Genomic DNA, 20067 nt, shown 5'->3' with positions numbered 1-20067 from the left:
GATCTGCAACGAATTTGATAGATCATGTATGACATAATTTTGGAGTGAGTGAGTCAGTTGTATTTTACGGCGGACCGACACAAAAAGGCCATTTATCACCGATACATAATTTTGGAAGCTTTTGCAAATATAGGAACTGATAAAGGGTTTGAGGTACAACATAGATCAATCAGCATTGGACTCTATGTCATGACTAACCAGTTGCAGTTCCAAAGATTGGTGATAGAGGTTAAGGTTGTAAAGACGTGCTTGATGTTTATACTTAAGGAATCCACAGATGACATGATCCAGAAGGCAGGCATCAACACTCGGACCGCAGTTTCTGAAACCGACATAAAGTCATACGCCAAGGTGTTTGGTAATGTCAGAAAGTAGATGACGACCTAAGCAGGGAGGTAAAGACGAGGGAGCTTGTGCAGTAAGTGAAACGCTTATTAGAGGTAAACACAAACAACAGTCACGGGTGTCCAGGGTACATGGGCAAAATGGACAACAAGTGACAGGAAGCTATTCATGTAGCTATTCATGGGCAGATACCAGTCGTTACGAACCATTTTGCCTTGTCTGTCTATGACCAGTTGTCGTCACCTGTATATAGGAAAATAGCGGGAAAGTAACTAATGTCATTTACGTAGTTACTGATCATCCGCCTGGAGAGTGTCGTTAGACGTTCTCCTCTTATTGATGGGTGGTTCCTGGCTGAAGATGTCAGTGCGTTTAAGATGTCAATGGCTGAAGATGTCAGTGCGTTTAGGAAGTAAAACAACTGTATCAATACATATCTAAATGTTAATACAAAGTGCACAGAGTTTGGATCAGCAACCCCACACTCAAGTTTCCTCCGTGTCTGTCATCTGAACCTTATATCATTTTGTGGTGTATTTGTATATATAGGTGTTAGGCCTATTGGGTATACTATTTTGTTGGGGACGAGGAGTGGGAAAGAGAAGCCATGTACTATGCACAGTTAGAATTATTAACCCTTAGTTAGCTGTTTTCACACTAATACGACTCATGCTTTATTTGTTTTACTAATATCATTATTTCCTTCAAATACTTTATCTATGTGATTATTATGTCATGTCATGTGACCCATAATTGGTAATAAACAATTTTCTATTCTATTCTATTCTATTCTGTCAACTGTTAACAAATATAACCATTTTAAAATAAACCGTGTATAGATGGACAAACAACGTTTCGTTGCAATTTCAGCATGTTTTAAAAATGCTCATTTTACCATCAATACTCTGTAAAATATAAGATAGGAAAGTGTTAAATTGACACTTAGAAAATGTGTCGATTCAGGTTTTGGCAGAAATGGAGGAGACTGGCCCTGACCCAAAGTGTCTGTGATGCAAAGATAATTAAGGCAAGTTGGAGACATGACACTTTAGTTCAGTCACACTGCCAAACAGTATCTGGTCAGCTTCGTGTAAGACATCTAAATAAAACAATTGTTAAACCCTAAGTTTTCATGACATATACGATTGTTCCAAGACGAATTGATGCCACTTGAAGTCTTGATACTACGTCTTTCTGACACTGACTGTTTACACTGTTGCGAGACCAGAAGTTTGATTGGTTTCACGTACGAACCCGTGCTTTCTACAGCAATTTTCTTTGATCTGTTCCCAGAATTTCGAATACAGTTGTTAAGTAAGCACTAAGTGGCTTGACCTAAATATTTTGTTTTATCGCAAATTTGAAAAATCGCAAATGTCGCTAGGACCTAAATGCATATCTTTTTAAACTACGTTCAGCATAGATGTCAACACAACACTCAACAATCTCTCTGATCCAGATAGTTGTATATGCAAGTACAGTGTAAATAAAGAATGAGACACTGATATAAAAGAAGACTGCCATTTATGAAACATAAACTGTGTTCAAAATACTAACACATTGACCAAACAGAAAAGTATGAAAGATAAAGTCATTACTGGTAACTTTTATAAATTATTAGACTTATAAGTATTATAATTCCATAACTTGCCAAAATCATCCTAAAATCAATATACTTATGTATGTTTTCAGTATTATGACTCTCCAGACAATGAACAAATATTCTTCAAATGACTCAGTCACCTTAACCGTTGAAGTTGGGTGAGGGGCGGGTGTTGCTGACAGGGGAGACATTGCATGAGTTGAATACGAAGAAGATAAAGGGAGATAATATTGACTTAAAACAGCGTCTATCAAAACATTTGATATCAGAACTGACACACTATATACACTGATATACCGTCACCTATTTCATACACTGGCCTTTTCGTTGTTCTTTTCATTAGTTATTTTGGAGCATATAAAGTCATTCATAAAACTTACCTGGCTAGCCCTTATCTATTTAGCTTTCCCTTAAAGTTTGTCTTCATACTTATTCAAAACTTTGCTTTCTTAGCCTGGACCCAAACTAGCATAAATGCGTAAGGAAACTGAGGTTTTAGAGGTTATGCACTGCTATATAATCATGTCTTGACTAATTTTATTAAGCTTTTAAAAAGCAATAGCACCATTTGAAAACACAATTATGTGACTAATATTTTCCGCCATTTCTTGTTTTCTCGTGACTCTTACCGTATTTAATAATTAAATAATTAGATTATCTATCACATAGATTTTAAGCCTAACCGTCCGGGAGACACTGCGCCAAGAACTGTACATATGTCTAGATAGCTGTACTTTTTACAAAGTTATACTGACTGAAAAGGTTAGGATTAGGTTTAACGACGTTTTAATAGGTTTAATAGTGTAAATTCAATGTGTATGTACACTCAATGCGGGAGATTTAATTCCGACTAAGTTACTACCCTTCGATGTAAAATTCAGTTATATTTTTGCCTGTTTTCACAGAGTTCCTTTTCTTCTGTTTTCTCAACCGTTTGTTTACAAGTAATTATTGTCAATCGTGTGTGTGTTGTGACTTCAGTAACTGTAGCGTTTTGAACAGTGCAAGGTAAGACAAACGTTTTTGTTTTTGTTTTTTTTCTGTTTAATCATATTCTAGTTTTGTTTTTTTTTTTGTTTTTTTTTTTTGTTTTTTTTTTGTTTTTTTTTCAGTAAAGGACTTTGATGAAACAGACTCTTTTTCACGATCCACTTTTTCATCCTTTTGTAGATTTCTTTCAATGATATCTTTTAAATCACATAAATCTAGATTTATTTCTTATTTTTCAAAATACTAGTAGTATTTCATCTTTTATGGCAATGCCTTTCTTAAATGTTTAAAAGTTGTTTAATTCTCTGCTGTCGAAATTCTATTAATAAGGCTCAAGAGGCTAAGTAAAACTCAAGACATTTTGGAGTCAGCAACCCCCAAATCCGCCCCTGCCAGCCTTCACCTAATATATTTTCGCCTATTAAAATAAATTGAGCACATGCTTCGATCATACAACAACTTCTGTAACAATTTCAACATGTTTAAAAAACTCCCATATATTGCATTGATAGTAAATGGTAGTTTTGAAAAGATGCTGAAAATTTGTAACAAAACATATTCAATATTGCTCAGTGTGTTTTAAAAGACTAAAAGTATTGCCTGATATCTGGCAGGGGCGGGGATGGGAGGGGTCTTGACTTCCAAGTGTCTAAGTCTTTAAAGTCTTTACAAATACCATCGATATCTGTTTTTAGTATAGACTTCTGGAGTCATATTGATTGAATTTCAGACTCTTGTGATAGAAAAATTTTAAAAGAAAAGTGAGGCAACTACTTCGAACAATGTGGTCAGTTTCAGAATATATATTTCGTTAACTTTCCAGTTATTTCCCTTAACTTGGAAAAATACAAAGTGAATAAGAAATAAGCATTTCTTCACTTCTTTTGCGCATGCGCATTGAGCTTTTATACATATAGAACACTTTGATGAGATAAATCGCGTGTAAATGCAACTTTGCAAGATGTTGATTCCTGCAATAAATCGACCATACATGAAGAGAATCAGTATTGTTATCTATAGATACTGGTAAAGTTACCTCTAAACAATAAGTACATCGAAAATCTATGACTTTTCAGCAGGTTTACTTTCAGTTTCATTTTTCGATCAAAGCGTTAGGTATGTCGATTTTTACAGCTTTTCGCATCCCGTTTATGTATTTCCTTAGAAAAATGAACATGTAATTGTAAATATTGAAACTAGGATATTCATTCTAGCCTGTTCCAGCAAAGCAATGTGAGTTCAGAATTATGTATTACCGTATTGAAATTAAACTTCACCATTTAGCATCATTTATACAATATTAATACAACATAAAGCAAATTTAATGGAATGAAACATTAAGCGATTCGCATAAACACCTACTTCCTGAACTTATTTCCCGTTTGGGAAGCCAAATCATCATTTCTAGCTGGGCTTGAGCATTCTTGTATGATCATGTCTTAAAGCTGTTCACATGGCCCCTACTTGACCCATTTTATGGCTTCCAAGAGCTAAATATAAAGCCTTGAAACAACTTCTTTTCGCGAACTAAATTACGGTTCTTCAACAAATCTACCCCTATATTTTAACTTTGGTATGTAGTTTTCCTTTATGGTCTTCTCTCAATTTTGTTAAAATGGTTCAGCTTGACTCCTTGTCGTGGCTGCCGAAGCAAAAATTTGAAAACAAAACGTCTTTAAATGACTTCCTTCTATGAACCACTCGATACATCCTCACCAAATTTGGTCTGTAGCATCCTTATATAGTCTTCTCTCAACTCAAGATTTTTTGTTTGTTTGTTTTGTTGTTTTTTTCTTCAATCATTCTGGTTGCTTTATCACATAGGCCTAAAAAAATACATGCTAAAAAACGTTAGGGTAGGTGGGTCAGATTTTTTTTTGTTTTTTTTTGGGGGGGGGGGGGGGGGGGGGGGGGGGGTGCGGAATTTTTTTATTATTATTATGTGAGACTTTTCGGAAGTTATTTTTGACTCAAAAAAAAAGAAAGAAACGAAAATAGGGGGATTATGCCTTTAGAGCATCAGTAAGTTGATTTCTAACATCACCGACCATGTTTAAAGCATAAAAAGTGCTGTTATTCTCCAAAGCCACAAAAAAAAAATTAGGGTCGGGGCAAATATTTAGGGTAGGTCGGGATACCGGAAACGAACATTTATTTACGTCTTATAGGGCATGCAGGAAAATACTGAAACACAGCTAAATGCCTCTAAATGGATTGCACCATGGATGTTCGCCTAACTTGCATAGAAGAAAAATTGCTTTCATTTGCAATTATTTGGTACTTTCCGTCTAAAGTCAACTGTTTCATCACTTCAGGAGAGAAGAGACTTTATAAATAAATTTAAAAAGTATTTGTGCAATAAGAAGAAAATTAAACGTTTAATTGAAGCCCGTATTCAATCTATACGCAATAATTATTTGTAGAAAATTTTGGAACCTAAATCAACATCGCCCCCACTTTGCAAAGTGCAACAGATACAAAAGAAATTTAATCGTGGGAATACGGCAGCACTAAAAGGATCCTTCAAAAAGTGAGGAAACGGGCTAAATTAAGGATCTCTTAAAAATGGGATGTCTGAATTACAGTTTGTAGAATATGTGTCATTCTATTATTTTTTAACTTTTGGGGATACAAAAAAAAATGATAAATTTTAAATCTTTATAATTTACAAAACTTTGGGTTAGCCGCATACAGATGGTTATTTCCGCTAAATCAGAAAACTAATCCACAGTGGGAAAATAGCGTTTTGACATTGTTTAAAACATGTTTCTTGTTTGCCTTTTCCAAACTTTGCTCATTACAGTAACAACAGATACAATTTCCTCTAACTAGAACGCACTTGAATTTGTCAACATCATTGCAAACATTATTTTGCGAAACAAAAGTGTCTAAAAGGTTCAGAAACTTCGTAAAATGAAAATTATTCAACACAGATTATGAGACATCCGCTTACAATCAGCGTAATGTAAATTTTAGTACGAGAAAAAAGTGTATAAAATATATATATTATCAAATATCTATACATGAAATGTTTAAGTTTATTTTAACTGATACATGAATGACTCATATCAATGTTAAATAACATTATCTGCTTACCTCAATTACAGGTGGGCGGAGTATCACAGGATCAGAGAGGCCAGGAAACAGGACTTTAAACGTGTAAGTATGATAGTCCCAGAACGGTATTCCTCCGCCTTCTAAGTCTGTTGTCAGGTCTATAATGACCGTTTGAAGCTCCGCAAAAGCTGTAATATAGTTTCATTTTATGAATTCAAAATAAATTCAATTCCATTTTAAAATGTTATACGTTAGACAATCGAAAACATTAGTAGTAGTGGTCTATCTACACAGGTGAAGAAGTTAGATCTATTGTTTAAGCTGGGGGAGAAAATGGCCATCCCTCTTTGAAGTTAAATATTTGTTTGTCTTAATCACAAAAATGGTCTCGAGTACAAATCTGTCCGCACTCAAATCTTGCACTGCCACAATCACAGGCAAACCTCTCTATAGGGAACATTGGGAAGATAACAATGTCTTTGTTTGTACAAATGTTGTTGCCTTCGAGTAGATTATGAAAGCCTGTGTCTAATGTAGGATTAAATTCTTCTGGTGTTCATATATGTGTGTAAACCTTGCTGAATAATGCATGTATTGAACAAAGCCCTGAAGGCAGGAATGACACATACACGAACACCAGAAAAATTAATTTAATCACAATTTCAGATAAGCACGTTTCCGCACCAATTTTTATTTTTTTTTTAATAATTTTCGTCTGTCCTTAAAACTTTCTATGCAACAAAACTTGAATCAAAACTATATGATTATATAGGGAACGATTTTACTAAGAAAATAAGTGATCACACATGTTTGTTCGGATATAAGAAGTTATGGCAGTTTTTTCAATATTGCTGCTGTCAGTTTCGGCACTTATACAACGCTGAAGTTCATGTATAAATAAAACAATAAACAAAAGGTTCATCAATGTATGAACATCTTGGCTAATCCAATCAAACTGCTTGAATTAATAGATATTGAAATGACTGGGAAATGAAACATGTGCAATTCCTTAATGATACCTCTTAAAAATTAAATAAACAACTGATATATGTTACATATGTATTACTAAAGGTAACTTTCATGCTTTATAGTTATTTTTGTCTTCACAATTTTGAAATTAATGTCTGGGGACAGGAGTTACTAAACATATAGAATGACCTTCCATGCAAACTATCAAAGTGTCTGAATAAAAGACCATTAAGTGATATATATGTATATAGTTAAAAGTACACATGGAATATTCTGATCCAGTTACTGAACAAGACAAATCACGGATATAAAGGAAATGTTCTTCGATTAGAATCTGCGACCATGTTAAAACCATTTCTGCAATGTTGTAAAGTGTGTAAATATACGGTTTATAATACCGGACAGTATGGCGTTTAACCTGAACAAAATATTGACTGGGTTGGATTATCGGGTATATTTACCTGTGTGAATATGACTGATACAATGTTTTGCTAAGTGTTTACAGTAATGATTGACTGATACAATCAATAATCAAGGTTACCCATTAAAACTTGAGTACTTTCGTTTTCCTAGTATAATGCATGGGGAATTGTCGCTACTTTCGTTTTTCTAGTATAATGCATTATTAAAATCGCTACTTTCGTTTTCCTAGTATGATACACAGGTAACCAAAGTTTGAAAATGGCGTCAGGTGGAAAGTTTAGTAGTTCACAAATCGACGCTTCTGACGAGTTACATGATTTCCCATGTAATCCTTGTGCAAAGGATGGTAAAAATACGGAGGCTTTGTTTCAGTGTATTGACTGTAAAATATTTTACTGTCAAAGATGTGTTTCAGGTCACAACAAATTCACTGAAAACCACAACGTTGTTGACAAGTCTTCGAAACTATTCGGACAACGTCAAAGACAACAGAGGTCAGTTTCTTCGAGTGAACTGCCGACAGAATTATGCGAGGAACATCATGGACAAGTGATACAAATGTTCTGTGGACAACATAACATGGTGTGCTGTACGATATGTATTGCTGTGAAACATAGGTAATTAGATAATTAATTCAGCTTGATATCTAATATCAATACAATCCGCTCTCCAATAAAATCATATGGACAGAGCGGTGTGTGCAATATGTTGGTGGGATGGAGCGGGGAGCGTGTGTGCGCGTGCTTGTGTCTGTGTCTGTGTCTGTGTGTCTGTATTTGTTTTTGCGGGGACGGACCTTGAAACTTGCGTGTATTGAGCAGCATATTAGTTGCTACCAACATCCACACTGTAACCCTAAAAAACAAGGTGAAAATACTATTTAAACTTATTTTATTGCAATACATGTTTTCATTTGGTTGCCAAACATTTTACAACTCTAGTTTATATTTCAGGAGCTTGACCATTTAATTTAAGTACGCGTAAGAAAAAAAATCAAAAATAGTTGATTTTTGGCACAGTTCTGTAGTTTGGAAATGTTAGAAACATTTGACATATGCATTATATTTCCATGAAAACAAAAATGTTATAGAAGATTGTATAAAAGAAGTGTTGTTTTGTTTCTAAAATAGCCGATTAAAATATGGAAAACATATCATTATTCAAATAAACTGGTGCTAATGTTTAATACCTTCTTCCCCAAATTCTCAGGTCGAGTCGAATATCCTGAAAGCGGATATGAAATCATCAATTCTACAAGAAAAACATTTGGAAGCAAGCCTTGCCATATTTGTCTGTTTGGAAAACGGTAAAGAGGTCTCACATGTTGAGATGCAGTTTGATGTAGGAAACATCAAAATATGAATACATGAAAAAGAATACTGGAGATCAGACTGAATTGTTCTTACGAATGCCTTGTTTACATTGGGGGTGGGGGGGGGGGAGGGATCGTTATTCTTAAACATATAATAGAAAAGCCCAGTAGCCGCTGGAACGAATAATGTAAATGAAAATTTGCTCTTTACATTCTGATGGAATTGATTTCATTTCCTTATGTAAAGTGATGTGGCTAATCAAGGCCATGGTTCTCTACATGTAAGCTTAGACTGTACAATATTTCACAGGGTTTCGTTACATTGTGTTGGGTCTGTTGTCAGTTTTACAGCCTAAACAGACCTAATGCAATTTTACTAGCCCCTGTGCTATATTTGCTAATGTTTTGGGAAATTAGTTTGGAACAGGGCATAATTTATTCTCTTTACAATGTGCAATGGCATTGTTCGCTGTGTCACTTTTTTCAACATGTTCAATTTGGCAGATTGAAAATTGCAAAACTATTTTTCTAGATGTTGATTATATATATGAAGCAAAACTTATTAATATTTGTTTCTACTCCTGCTATGCCATGTCTATTTAGGAAAACAGTTACTAAAAATACAAACTTCGGGTAGGAGCTACCTATTTTAGATACATGTGTTGTTAACAGCATCAAAGTACACAGTCTGAAAAAAATATTATGATCTCACTTTCTGAAAAGATGTCATTTGAGCTGTACAAATGTTCCAAGGTAAAATAGTTGCAAAAGAATGGCAATAACTTTGCTAAGTCTTTACGGTAGGCTTAGGTGACTATTCTGTCTACAAACCATGCACTCTTTACCTCTATACTTGCTAAAAAGCATGTTTTATTACTGAAAGGGTCAGCAATCTCAATAGAAAATTATATAAAGATCAATTCAGTTAATGCCCTGGAGACAGTATGACATTTTTGTGCCTGCCTTTTTTTTATGGGAAGGGGGCGCGCTAAAGAGGTGTCCTTGTCCGTGCGTCTGTCCGTCCGAGCCCACATTTACATACTTGGATATAGAAACTTGAAACTTGAGAATTTTCTTAAACGCCTATTTCAACACACAAAGCATCTTCAATGGCGTTGTACACTCATGCATTAAAAACAGTAAAAACAATTCATCAGTATTAATACAAAGTCTTGATTTGCTTCAATGTAATTGCTGTAGTACGAATTTTAGAACAATGAATAGTAGTCTTTGAAGAAGTGAGTTTTCAACTGCTTTTTGAAGATTTTAACTGATCCACTTTGTCTGAGATTTAATGGCAGTTCGTCCCAAAGTTTTGGTCCAACCGTACTGAAGCTTCTGCCACTGAATGTTTTTTTTCTTGTTATAAGGGACAACGTAGCATCCTACTGATGATTCTGACGAACGTAGTGTACGTTTTGAAAATTTACTAGATAAAAGTTCTATTAGATATTGAGGAGCATTACCAACAAAGCAGTTGTACATATAAGTAAGGATCTTAAAATTGATTCTTGCCTTCACAGGTAGCCAGTGCAAGTCATATAATGCCTGTTTTGAACTATCACGCATCTTACGGTTGAGAACAAGTTTGGCGCACATATTCTGAATACGTTGTAATTTACCTACTTCACAATTAGCAACACCATAAAGAATAACATTACAGTAATCCAAGTGAGAAATTACTAATGACAAAACCAATTTTCAGTGGCTTCTTTGGTTAGATATTTACGGATACTTTTGATCTTGAAATATTCAAAATTGCAGTTTTACATTTCCTTTTTATATGTTCCTTGAAATTAAGTGTGTCATCTAGAAAAGCGCCTAAGTATCTAATACAACTCTGCACTTTGATTTTATCACTGCATATTTCAATGTCTGTGGTGGAACACTTATTCAACTGTTGGCGACTACCAAACATTATAAATTCTGTTTTAGATGTGTTCATTTTTAGTTTGTTACTGTTCATCCAATCATTAATAACAGTAGCACAATTTTGAAGGTCTTGAATTGCAGTCTTTTCTGCGATGATTGTTGGCTGAAAACGAACGTTCGCAGTATGGTCATCTGCAAATCCAAACACGGAAATAGATGGGGGTACAATGTCAAAGAGCGACTCGGCATAGGTCAAATAGAGCCAGGGGCCCAAACAACTTCCTTGCGGAACACTACATGTTAGATCACGCTGAGATGATGATGTCTTATCTACCCTCACACTACAGCTACGAGGTCGTAGGTACGAATCCACCCATTCCAGTGCTGAACCACAAACACCATATTGATTTTTCAGTACGTCGACTAGGATGTCATGATCAACGGTATCAAATGCCGCACTAAGGTCTATAGCTATTAAAGCTGTTACCTCCTGATGTTCCATCCCATCGGGCAAATCGTTCACAAGTCGGAGCGAAGCAGACTCACACGAGTGAAACTGTCTATAAGCAGACTGGTTCTTTGGGAGGAGGTTATGCTTATTGACATGATGATTTAGTCTATAAAGTGCTGCTTTTTCAATTAATTTTGATAAGAATGACAAGTTGCTGACAGGGCGATAATTGGCAAATTTCAGTTCAAGGCCAGACTTTTTCAAAAGTGGTCTGACAGTCGCCTGTTTCCATTTTATCGGAAACACTCCTTGTGTCAAGGAAAGATTCACAAGCCTAGTGATTGAAGGCAACAGCTCATTATGGAATGACTTTAAAACATTCGTAGGGAGAATGTCAAGTTCTGATGATTTTGTTTGTAATTGATTGATAAGTTTTCTAACTTCCTCATTTGTGAGTTCTTCAAAGTTTTCAAAAGTTGGCACATTTGTCACAACCGGACTGAAGTTTTCAAAATCTTTCAAAGACTCTCGTATTTTATCTATTTTATCCATAAAATAATCAGCAAACTTATCAGCTAAGTTACTAACGTCCTCCACAGTTGGCATGGGGTTCTCAGACTTGCTTCCAGTTAAGTCTTTTACAAAGCGGTAGAGTTTCTTTGAGTCTCCCTTGGACTCGAGTACTTTCTGGCTTATAGTTAACTCCTTTCCTCGTTTTAGAGCATAATGATAGTTATGTAGGTCTGCTTTGAAAGTTTCATAGTCTTTGGGTTGGCGGTATTTTCTCCACAATTTCTCAGATCTACGGACCAGTCGTTTCATGGAATGAATATTCTCAGTGAACCAGGGTTTTGGAGCTCTATAAATTTGCATTTTTTCTTTTTTCGGAGCATGTTTATCAAGAAGTATATTAATTTCATCTTCAAACTGCTCTACGTTCTGATCGACGGATTAGGGACAGTAGGTAACTGTACTTTGTCTGTGATGTCATTCATTCCGTAAGGCTTTAATGCGGCTATTTTGTTTTTCTTTTACGTGGCTAAAAGAAATAATGGAGAGAACAAAAGAGTAGCGTAGCCACATAAAAACCCATATGTAGGAACGTCCGTCATTCTCTCTGTCCGTCCGAATTTGTGTCGTTCATATCTCGAAAAGCATTTGTCCCAGAGTCATCAAACCTCACAGGATTTGTTATTCAGCATAGGAAACAGTGCACCAGGGGTTTTAACCAAGACCTTACATATTCAGAACAGAGTTATGGCCCTTGACTTAATCAGAAATAGCAATTAAAAAGGTCTAAGTTTGTGTCGCATATTATTCAGCATGTGAAGGTGTGCAACTAGGGTTTTTGTTAGCGATATCACTTAGTTAGACCAGAGTTATGACCATTGTCTTGTAACTTTGGAACATGGTGGGGGTAAGAGTGAGGTTAGGTGCACCATAAACCGGTTTAAACTCCCCAATGGTGGTTTTGCCACTGACCGTTCCAAGGCGGTGCCCCACTGTGTTCCTATATTTGTTTGTTTTGTCCTTTGGTGTTTCATTTTCTGTGTTGTGTGCGAGGGTTGTTCGTGTGTGTCTTTGGGGAGGCTGCGTGTTTTAAACGTGGCTTTCCCTGTTGGATATTCTTCCTTGTTTTTTAGTAAAAACGGCATAAAAGTTTTGTCGCACGTATCTCAAAAAGTATATGACATAGGGTCATTTGAGTGCTTGTGTTATACATATCTTAAAACAAATTCACATAGTCATGAGATCCTGTAGGAATGTTATATAGCATGTGAATTTGTGCACCTGAGTTTTTTTTAGTTCCAATCTTGGGTCATAAAGCCATGTACAGTGACAGGAGTAGGAGGCACCTTTGTCCTATCTAGTTTGATTTGTCAACAAACAGAATTTTTTTTTACAAAGTTAAAACAAACAGAATTTCACAAGGTAAAATATGTTAAAAAGCAAATGCTGAGAAAGAACAATCTCTGCTACCAACAAATATGCGTTAAAGTATGAGAAAGATATCTAGAAAAATGAGAAAACCAAGGAAATCTATTTCTGGACTGTTAGATGCATGAATGTTTTATCCTGCATAGCAGTTGGATTCTTCTTACTATATCAGTTGTCTCTGATCTAATATTGTCATGCTTTTGTCTTGTATACAGTGCCCGTATTCATCATCATTTTCAGTATGATATTTAGACTTAGTCTTTGGGGCCTCCGTGGCCGAGTGGTTAAGATCGCTGACTTCAAATTACTTCACCTCACCGATGTGGGTTCGAGCCTTACTCTGGTAGTTGAATTCTTCATGTGAGGAAGCCACCCAGCTGGCTTACGGAACATCGGTGGTTCTACCCAGGTGTCCGCTCGTACTGAATGATGCACGGAGGGGCACCTTGGGTATTCCTCCACCATCAAAAGCTAGAAAGTCGCCATATGACCTATGGTTGTGTCGGTGCGAGGTTAAACCTAACAAAAAGGATACTTTTAGCATCTCAAAGTATAAGTTACAGACTTAAAATGGTGATGAATACGTGCGTAGCTGAAGATCAAGTAATGCTAAAAGATGAGATGATAGGGAAACGGCTGTTATCATATACCATTTATTTTAGATCCTGTGAAGGCGTAGAATATATCCCCAACATTGCCAAAGGACTTTTGAAGAAACAGGACAAAGACAAAACTAAAACATCTTTGGAGAAAGTTAAAGATGATTTGCAGAATCTGAAGTCCAAAATGCAAAATGAATTGAAGGAGCTGAATGCCCAACGTGATGGTATACTTGATGATATACAGAAGTTTAAGAAACGCCTTATAGCCAAAATTGAAGAGTTGGAGAGAAAATCAATAAAAGAGGTGCAGGACAAGCATAAAGAGATAACAGACGAAATAACTTCCGGCAGCAAACTAGTCGATGACATGCTGAAAGATATTGAACAGCAACTCGACAAGCTTAAACATGTGAAAAGAAACAATGAAGCCCAGCTGTTTGTAGACATTAAGGTGAGTGAAGAGAAGAGTTCAGCAGGAAGTAATTGCGCCAGACAATCTGCTGCCAGAAAGATGAAAACTTTGGTATTTGAGGTGAACAGAAGCATAGAGACTTGTCTGAGTGAGGTACTCTCTATTGGTAAACTAACACTTCGGACTGCAGATGACGATGTTGGTAATGAATATATTTCATTATGTTTATCTTAATTTATTTCATTCATCGATTGTATTTTCCTACCGATTAGTTTGTATGTAAACAAGAGCTCGTCGAACACGAAATGCCCCCCTTGATGCATTCAGTAATTGCACAAGTAACAGAAAATATATGCTCACTGTAAACAAAAGTTCTACCATTCTGGTTTAATCTGACCTTGACCCTTAACCTATTAACCTAACAACTAACAGTGATCTTGGTACCATCCACTGAGCCATTTTTGATTGTTCCAAATTTCAAGACTAGCTCAAGGTCAAAATCGATAAAAATTTCATTTCGGTACAAAACAATGTGTATGTGGTCCAAATTTGAAAGCTGTGGCTTGAGAAATGTGAAAGCAGGTCACTAGATCAATTTCAAGGTCAAAGTTCATTTCGGTAGACAGAACTATGCATGTGTTTCAAATCTGAAGACTGTAGCTTGAGAAATGTGAAAGTAGATAATAGGTAAAAATCAATGTCAAATTTCAATTCAGAACACAAAACTATGCATGTGGTCCAAATTTGAAGCCTGTACCTTCAGAAATGTGAAAGTAGGTCACTAGGTCAATCTCAAGATAAAAGTTCATTTCAGTACACAAAACTATGTTTGTGGTTCAAATTTGAAGGCTGTAGCTTGAGAAATATGAAAGTAGGTCACTAGGTCAAAATCAAGGTCAAATTTATTTTGGAACAAAAAACTATGCATGTGGTCCAAATTTGAAGCCCGTACCTTCAAAAATGTGAAAGTAGGTCACTAGGTCAAAATCAAGGTCAACTCATGTCAAGGTTCATCTTGCTACTCAAAACTATACATGTGGTCCAAATTTGAATGATGTAAGTTATGGACATGAAGGTTCTAAGTTTTGCCCTATATAAGTCTATATGAACCATATGACCCCTGGGGCGGGGCCATATTGGACCCTAGAGGGATAATTTGAACAAACTTGGTAGAGAACCACTAAATGATGCTACATTACAAAATATCAAATCCATAGTCTTTGTGGTTTGGACAAGAAGGTTTTTAAAGTTTTTCCCTATATAAGTCTATGCAAACCATGTGACCCCCAGGGCGAAGCCATATTTGACCATAGGGGAATAATTTGAACAATCTTAGTAGAGGACCACTAGATGATGACATATACAAAATATCAAAGCCCTAGGCCCTGTGGTTTTGGACAAGAGGTTTTTCAAAGTTTTTTCCTATATAAGTCTATATAAACCATGTAACCCCGGGGCGGGGCCATATTTGACCCCAAGGAAATAATCTGAACAATCTTGGTAGAAGACCTCTAGATTTTGCTACATACCAAATATCAAAGCCTTAGGCCCTACGGTTTTCGATAAGAAGATCAGAAACCGTTTTAACTGTTCCTGGCCAATGTGACATTGACCTTTGACCTAATGACCTTAAAATCAATAGGGGTCATCTGCTGGTCGTGGCCAACCTAACTATCAATTTTCCTGACACTAGGCCCAAGCGTTCTAGAGTTATTCCCTGGAAACCATTTTACCTTTCCTGGTCACTGTGACCTTGACCTTTGACATACTGACCTCAAAGTCAAAAGGGGTCATCTTCTGGGCATGACCAACCTTCCTATCAAATTTCGTGACCCTAGGCCTAAGTGTTCTTGAGTTATCGTCCGGAAACCGTTTTACTATTCAGGGTCACTGTGACCTTGACCTTTGACATACAGACCTCAAAATCAATAGGGGTCATCTGCTGGTGATGATCAACCTCACTATCAACTTCCATGATCTGATCCTAGGCCCATGTGTTCTTGAGTTATCATCCGGAAACCGTTTTACTATTCAGGGTCACTGTGACCTTGACCTTTGACTTACAGACCTCAAAATCAATAGGAGTCATCTGCTGGTAATGACCAACCTCCCTATCAACTTTCATGATCCTAGGCCCAAGCGTTCTTGAGTTATCATCCGGAAACGGATTGGTCTACATTCCGACCGACCGACCGACATCTGCGAAACAATATACCCCTCCTTCTTCGAAGAGGGGCATAATAAAATACCGGTAGTAAAAAATATTTATTGATATCAAACCATGTATTTAGGCGGTGATACAATAAAATTTATACTATGAATGGTAAGATGAATGACGGATATTTTCCATTAACTCACAATAACTTTTAGGAAAATTTGTATCGTAAAACAAGGAAAACCCACAAGGACATGTACAACTATGTTAATTTATATAAAATATAACATTTGTTAGAAATTCCACAGCGTAGCATTTGATTATCTGTACTATCTGTTAGATAGTAGCAAGATGTGACGTAGTCCCTATCGATACCAAATCATTTCAATTCATATTCTATGAAAATTGCATACAATTCAGATAGCGTATGAGATGAAAAGGTAAAACAGTTTATATGAAATAATTCTTTTTTAATTTCAAAAGTGATCAGTATTATTATTTAAGACACTACACATATTATTTTACTGCCAACAAAACTGCTATCCAATATCATTGTGAAAATGTCCCTAAACACTATTTTGTTGATAATATCGCACACAAAGTATATTCCATATTCCTACATTTCAGATCCTAAGCAAAGTTTATTATATAGAGGAACGAAACATAGTGACAGTTTGCCTGGTAGTGGACAGACGAGACTTCAGGATAGAGATAAGACATTTAAATGTAAAAACTGTGGGAAAACTTTCCGGGGCCAGTTGGCGTTATACGACCATCATTTTTTGGGGTGCTGAAAATAACCATGATATTTTAACAGACATTCACAAGTATAACGTTTAAATGTTTAGACTATTTCTATCACTTGTCATTTGCTCTTTCGAAGATAAGTAGACTGAACTTTGACGATAAAAGTGTAAAAAGGTTTCTGTTAATCGCTACAGACTTGCATTTGGGAATATTGCCACAACAGTGATCTTTATATTGTTTTAAACATGTACTATAGCTTTCCATGTGTTAAATTATGCTGGTAACTAACGAAGACTACTGAACAAAAATAGAGTCCACGTTTTATACAAACATTACATAACGAATTTTAACATCTCCGATGGTTTAATTCAAAGGAAAATTGAAAAAAAAAAGATACATTAGGTATTATATCAGCTGCATGCAAATACGACACCGCATTAATTTATTGTGCGTCATGTGTGTACATTTTGCTGGCGTTTTGACTGGTGCGCATGACAACAAGCACATAAACTCTGTAAACCTACCTAGCAGATTGTAACGGATAAAGGAAGCGCTAAGATCGCCATTGTACAAAATACTTCATTGATATTTGTTATTCAAAACATTGGGGATCATTACGAAAAATAGATTGATAGATTTTCAATGAAACTAATCTAAATAGAAGCTTTTTAAAGTTTGCTTGACGTCAGTTCCAATAGTATACGAGTGCACTTTACTGAACATATCCATTCAGGCAATGTAATGCGTTCTTGCACACGAGACTGTTGCAATTGCAACATGAACTTCGCCTTGATGTTTTTGACTGACAGGAAAATTGATATCAGCGTTTCTGACTCGATGATTAATAATGCAACTCTTAAACTAGATGATATTTACAACTAACAGCCTAACAGTAATAAGCAGTTTTATCTTTCAGGTTTAAATGCCATAGTTACAATCCGAATATATGTTTGCTTCGTTTTCAGTTTGGAGAAGTCCTTGCGTTCTTCGTTCTTTTCCTTTCAAGAACTTCGGTTTCCTGCTTAGAATTTAGGCTTACGCAGCAGTGGAAACATTTTTGATATGTGTATGTATGTAAGCTTATTCATAGTCGCCACCGGTAATCAATATACACGACTCTTCCAGAAGACTGCTAGTAATATTAGTTGGAGGATAGTGCAAGATACAGAAGACGCTCTAATTCCAGAAGCTTCCCTTTCGCGTGCCTGGTGTAAAGCACCCATAAACGAGACTCTTATTCCAATGTCAGTTGTTTTTTAGTTGGAGGAGCGGGGGAGTCGGACTCGGACTCACGACTCTAGGTAACCACTGGGTCACTGCATCTGCTCATTTTTGTCATATATTTCTCTATAATACTATAATGCTTTTGCCATTGAAAGCCCATCCGCTCGTTATGAATATGCTAGATAGCTAGACACCTGTCGGTCGAAAACACCATGTTCCATTAACGTAAAAACAATTCAACAACAATAAGTGGTTTATCTGCCCGAACGTGTAGGCGATCAGATTAAAAGGACTTTGTTTTAAAAAGTGTGAAAAATTAAAACTAGTCAATATTGTTTATTAAGTGACTACAAATTAAGAAACCATTTACTTTATTTGTTTTTTACCTTGATGCACATATGTTGAGAGATCATTGTTTCAGAAAGCTAATAACTGGCAGATATCTGGCGTTACTAAACTTTTTGCCCCATCTGTGACCAATTGTCGTCACCTTCATACCTACACATATACTTCAAGACCATACAAAATGCCCACTATGTGAGAAGACAGGAACCATTGAGCATTGGATGTTAGGGCTATCGGTTTGTTAAAGTACCATGCTATTACTGGAAGCAGGACGATATAAAGCTTTAAGAAACCTCCGTGTTACAGCTAAGATGAATGTGTGAAAATCATGTCTGGAATAATAACCCAGCAGGCATTATATATCAAGACATTGGACCGATAATGTTTGCAATATCGGTCCATCATCAAAAATAGATATCGGCCCACCGTCAGATTTGCAAAGTTGGTGTAATATCGGACCGACATACTTTCCGACATCAATCCAATATTGGACCGATATCAAAACGTCATTGGGCCAATATCATTTTCCAATATTGGCCCATCATCAGATTTCTTTTTCGGCCCATCGTCAGATTTCTATATTGGCCCAGAATCAGATTTCAATTTCTGACCACCATCAGATGTCTGGTGATCAGCCGACTAAAATACCCCTTCAATATCATTCAAAGTGAAAGGTGAAGTGAGGCAGTTCTAGTACACTGCACTTCCTCAGTCATCCTAGAGCTTCTTGCCCATACAGTGACACTGAAAATGTGTGAAGTTTCAACCTAATACCTCCAGTAGTATTGGACTCAAAACTTTCACCAAAGCATTACGGGGACAGCATTTCAGATGTGCGGCGAGTAGAATAGCCCTCCTTATTCTTGAATAGTCAAACTAAAATGCATTTAATTTAATATTACCCTTAGCATTGCATGTTAGGGCTATCGGCTTGTTAAAGTACCACGCTATTACTGGAAGCAGAGCGATATAATGCTTTAAGAAACCTCCGTGTTACAGCTGAGATGAATGCGTGAAAATCATGCCTGGAATGATAAATGAATCCACTTGGACAATGTCCTTAGATAAAAGAGTCTAACCACTTGTTGATAGGCGGCTCGTTTCTGACTGGGAAATTTTAGTGGGTTTATATGATATAACACCTGATTTCGACATGTGTCATAGCTTTAATAAATAGGAAAGTAATTGACAAGATAGTTGTATGAAAATTAAGTTCAGAGATACTAACAAAATGTTAGATATCTAAATGAAACAATGGTTAAACCCCTAAATTTGCATGATGTATTTTCATATTTTTCAAGACAAATTAAAGTTACTTAAAGCCATAGCACGTTGCCAGCTTGACGCCAGCTGTTTACATTGATGTGAGACTATAGTAGTTGTTTTCGGTACCGGCATTTATCTGCTATAAGCAATGCCTAAGACAAGGGAGGTAAAACAATCGAGCTTCCATCCATGATAATAGGTATGCCAAAATAAGTACAGCACAGAACATTTGAATGTCTTAACTATATATTGTACTGTTTACTTTTTAATTATCAGCGATTTTGCTCGCAAATTTGATGAAATCAGTTGATGGTACACTGACATGGAACATTAGTCCGACCTTTTCCAAAGTCTTT

At 36.1% G+C, this 20067-nt stretch overlaps 1 protein-coding gene across 1 annotated transcript; it reads left to right on the top strand.

Annotated features, from left to right (window-relative positions):
• The first annotated feature begins 7563 nt into the window (after positions 1-7563).
• Positions 7564-18427, top strand: LOC128552096 (E3 ubiquitin-protein ligase TRIM22-like). Its single transcript, XM_053533108.1, has 3 exons — positions 7564-8004; positions 13623-14176; positions 16757-18427. The coding sequence occupies exons 1-3, from the start codon at positions 7646-7648 to the stop codon at positions 16921-16923; spliced, it is 1080 nt and encodes a 359-aa protein (XP_053389083.1). The 5' UTR covers positions 7564-7645; the 3' UTR covers positions 16924-18427.
• Positions 18428-20067: the final 1640 nt, after the last annotated feature.

The sequence above is a fragment of the Mercenaria mercenaria genome, unplaced genomic scaffold (assembly GCF_021730395.1).
Source record: "Mercenaria mercenaria strain notata unplaced genomic scaffold, MADL_Memer_1 contig_2035, whole genome shotgun sequence".
Classification (NCBI taxonomy): Eukaryota; Metazoa; Mollusca; class Bivalvia; order Venerida; family Veneridae; genus Mercenaria; species Mercenaria mercenaria.
The sequence above is the reverse complement of the archived record's forward strand: the minus strand, read 5'-3'. Positions and strand labels throughout refer to the sequence as shown.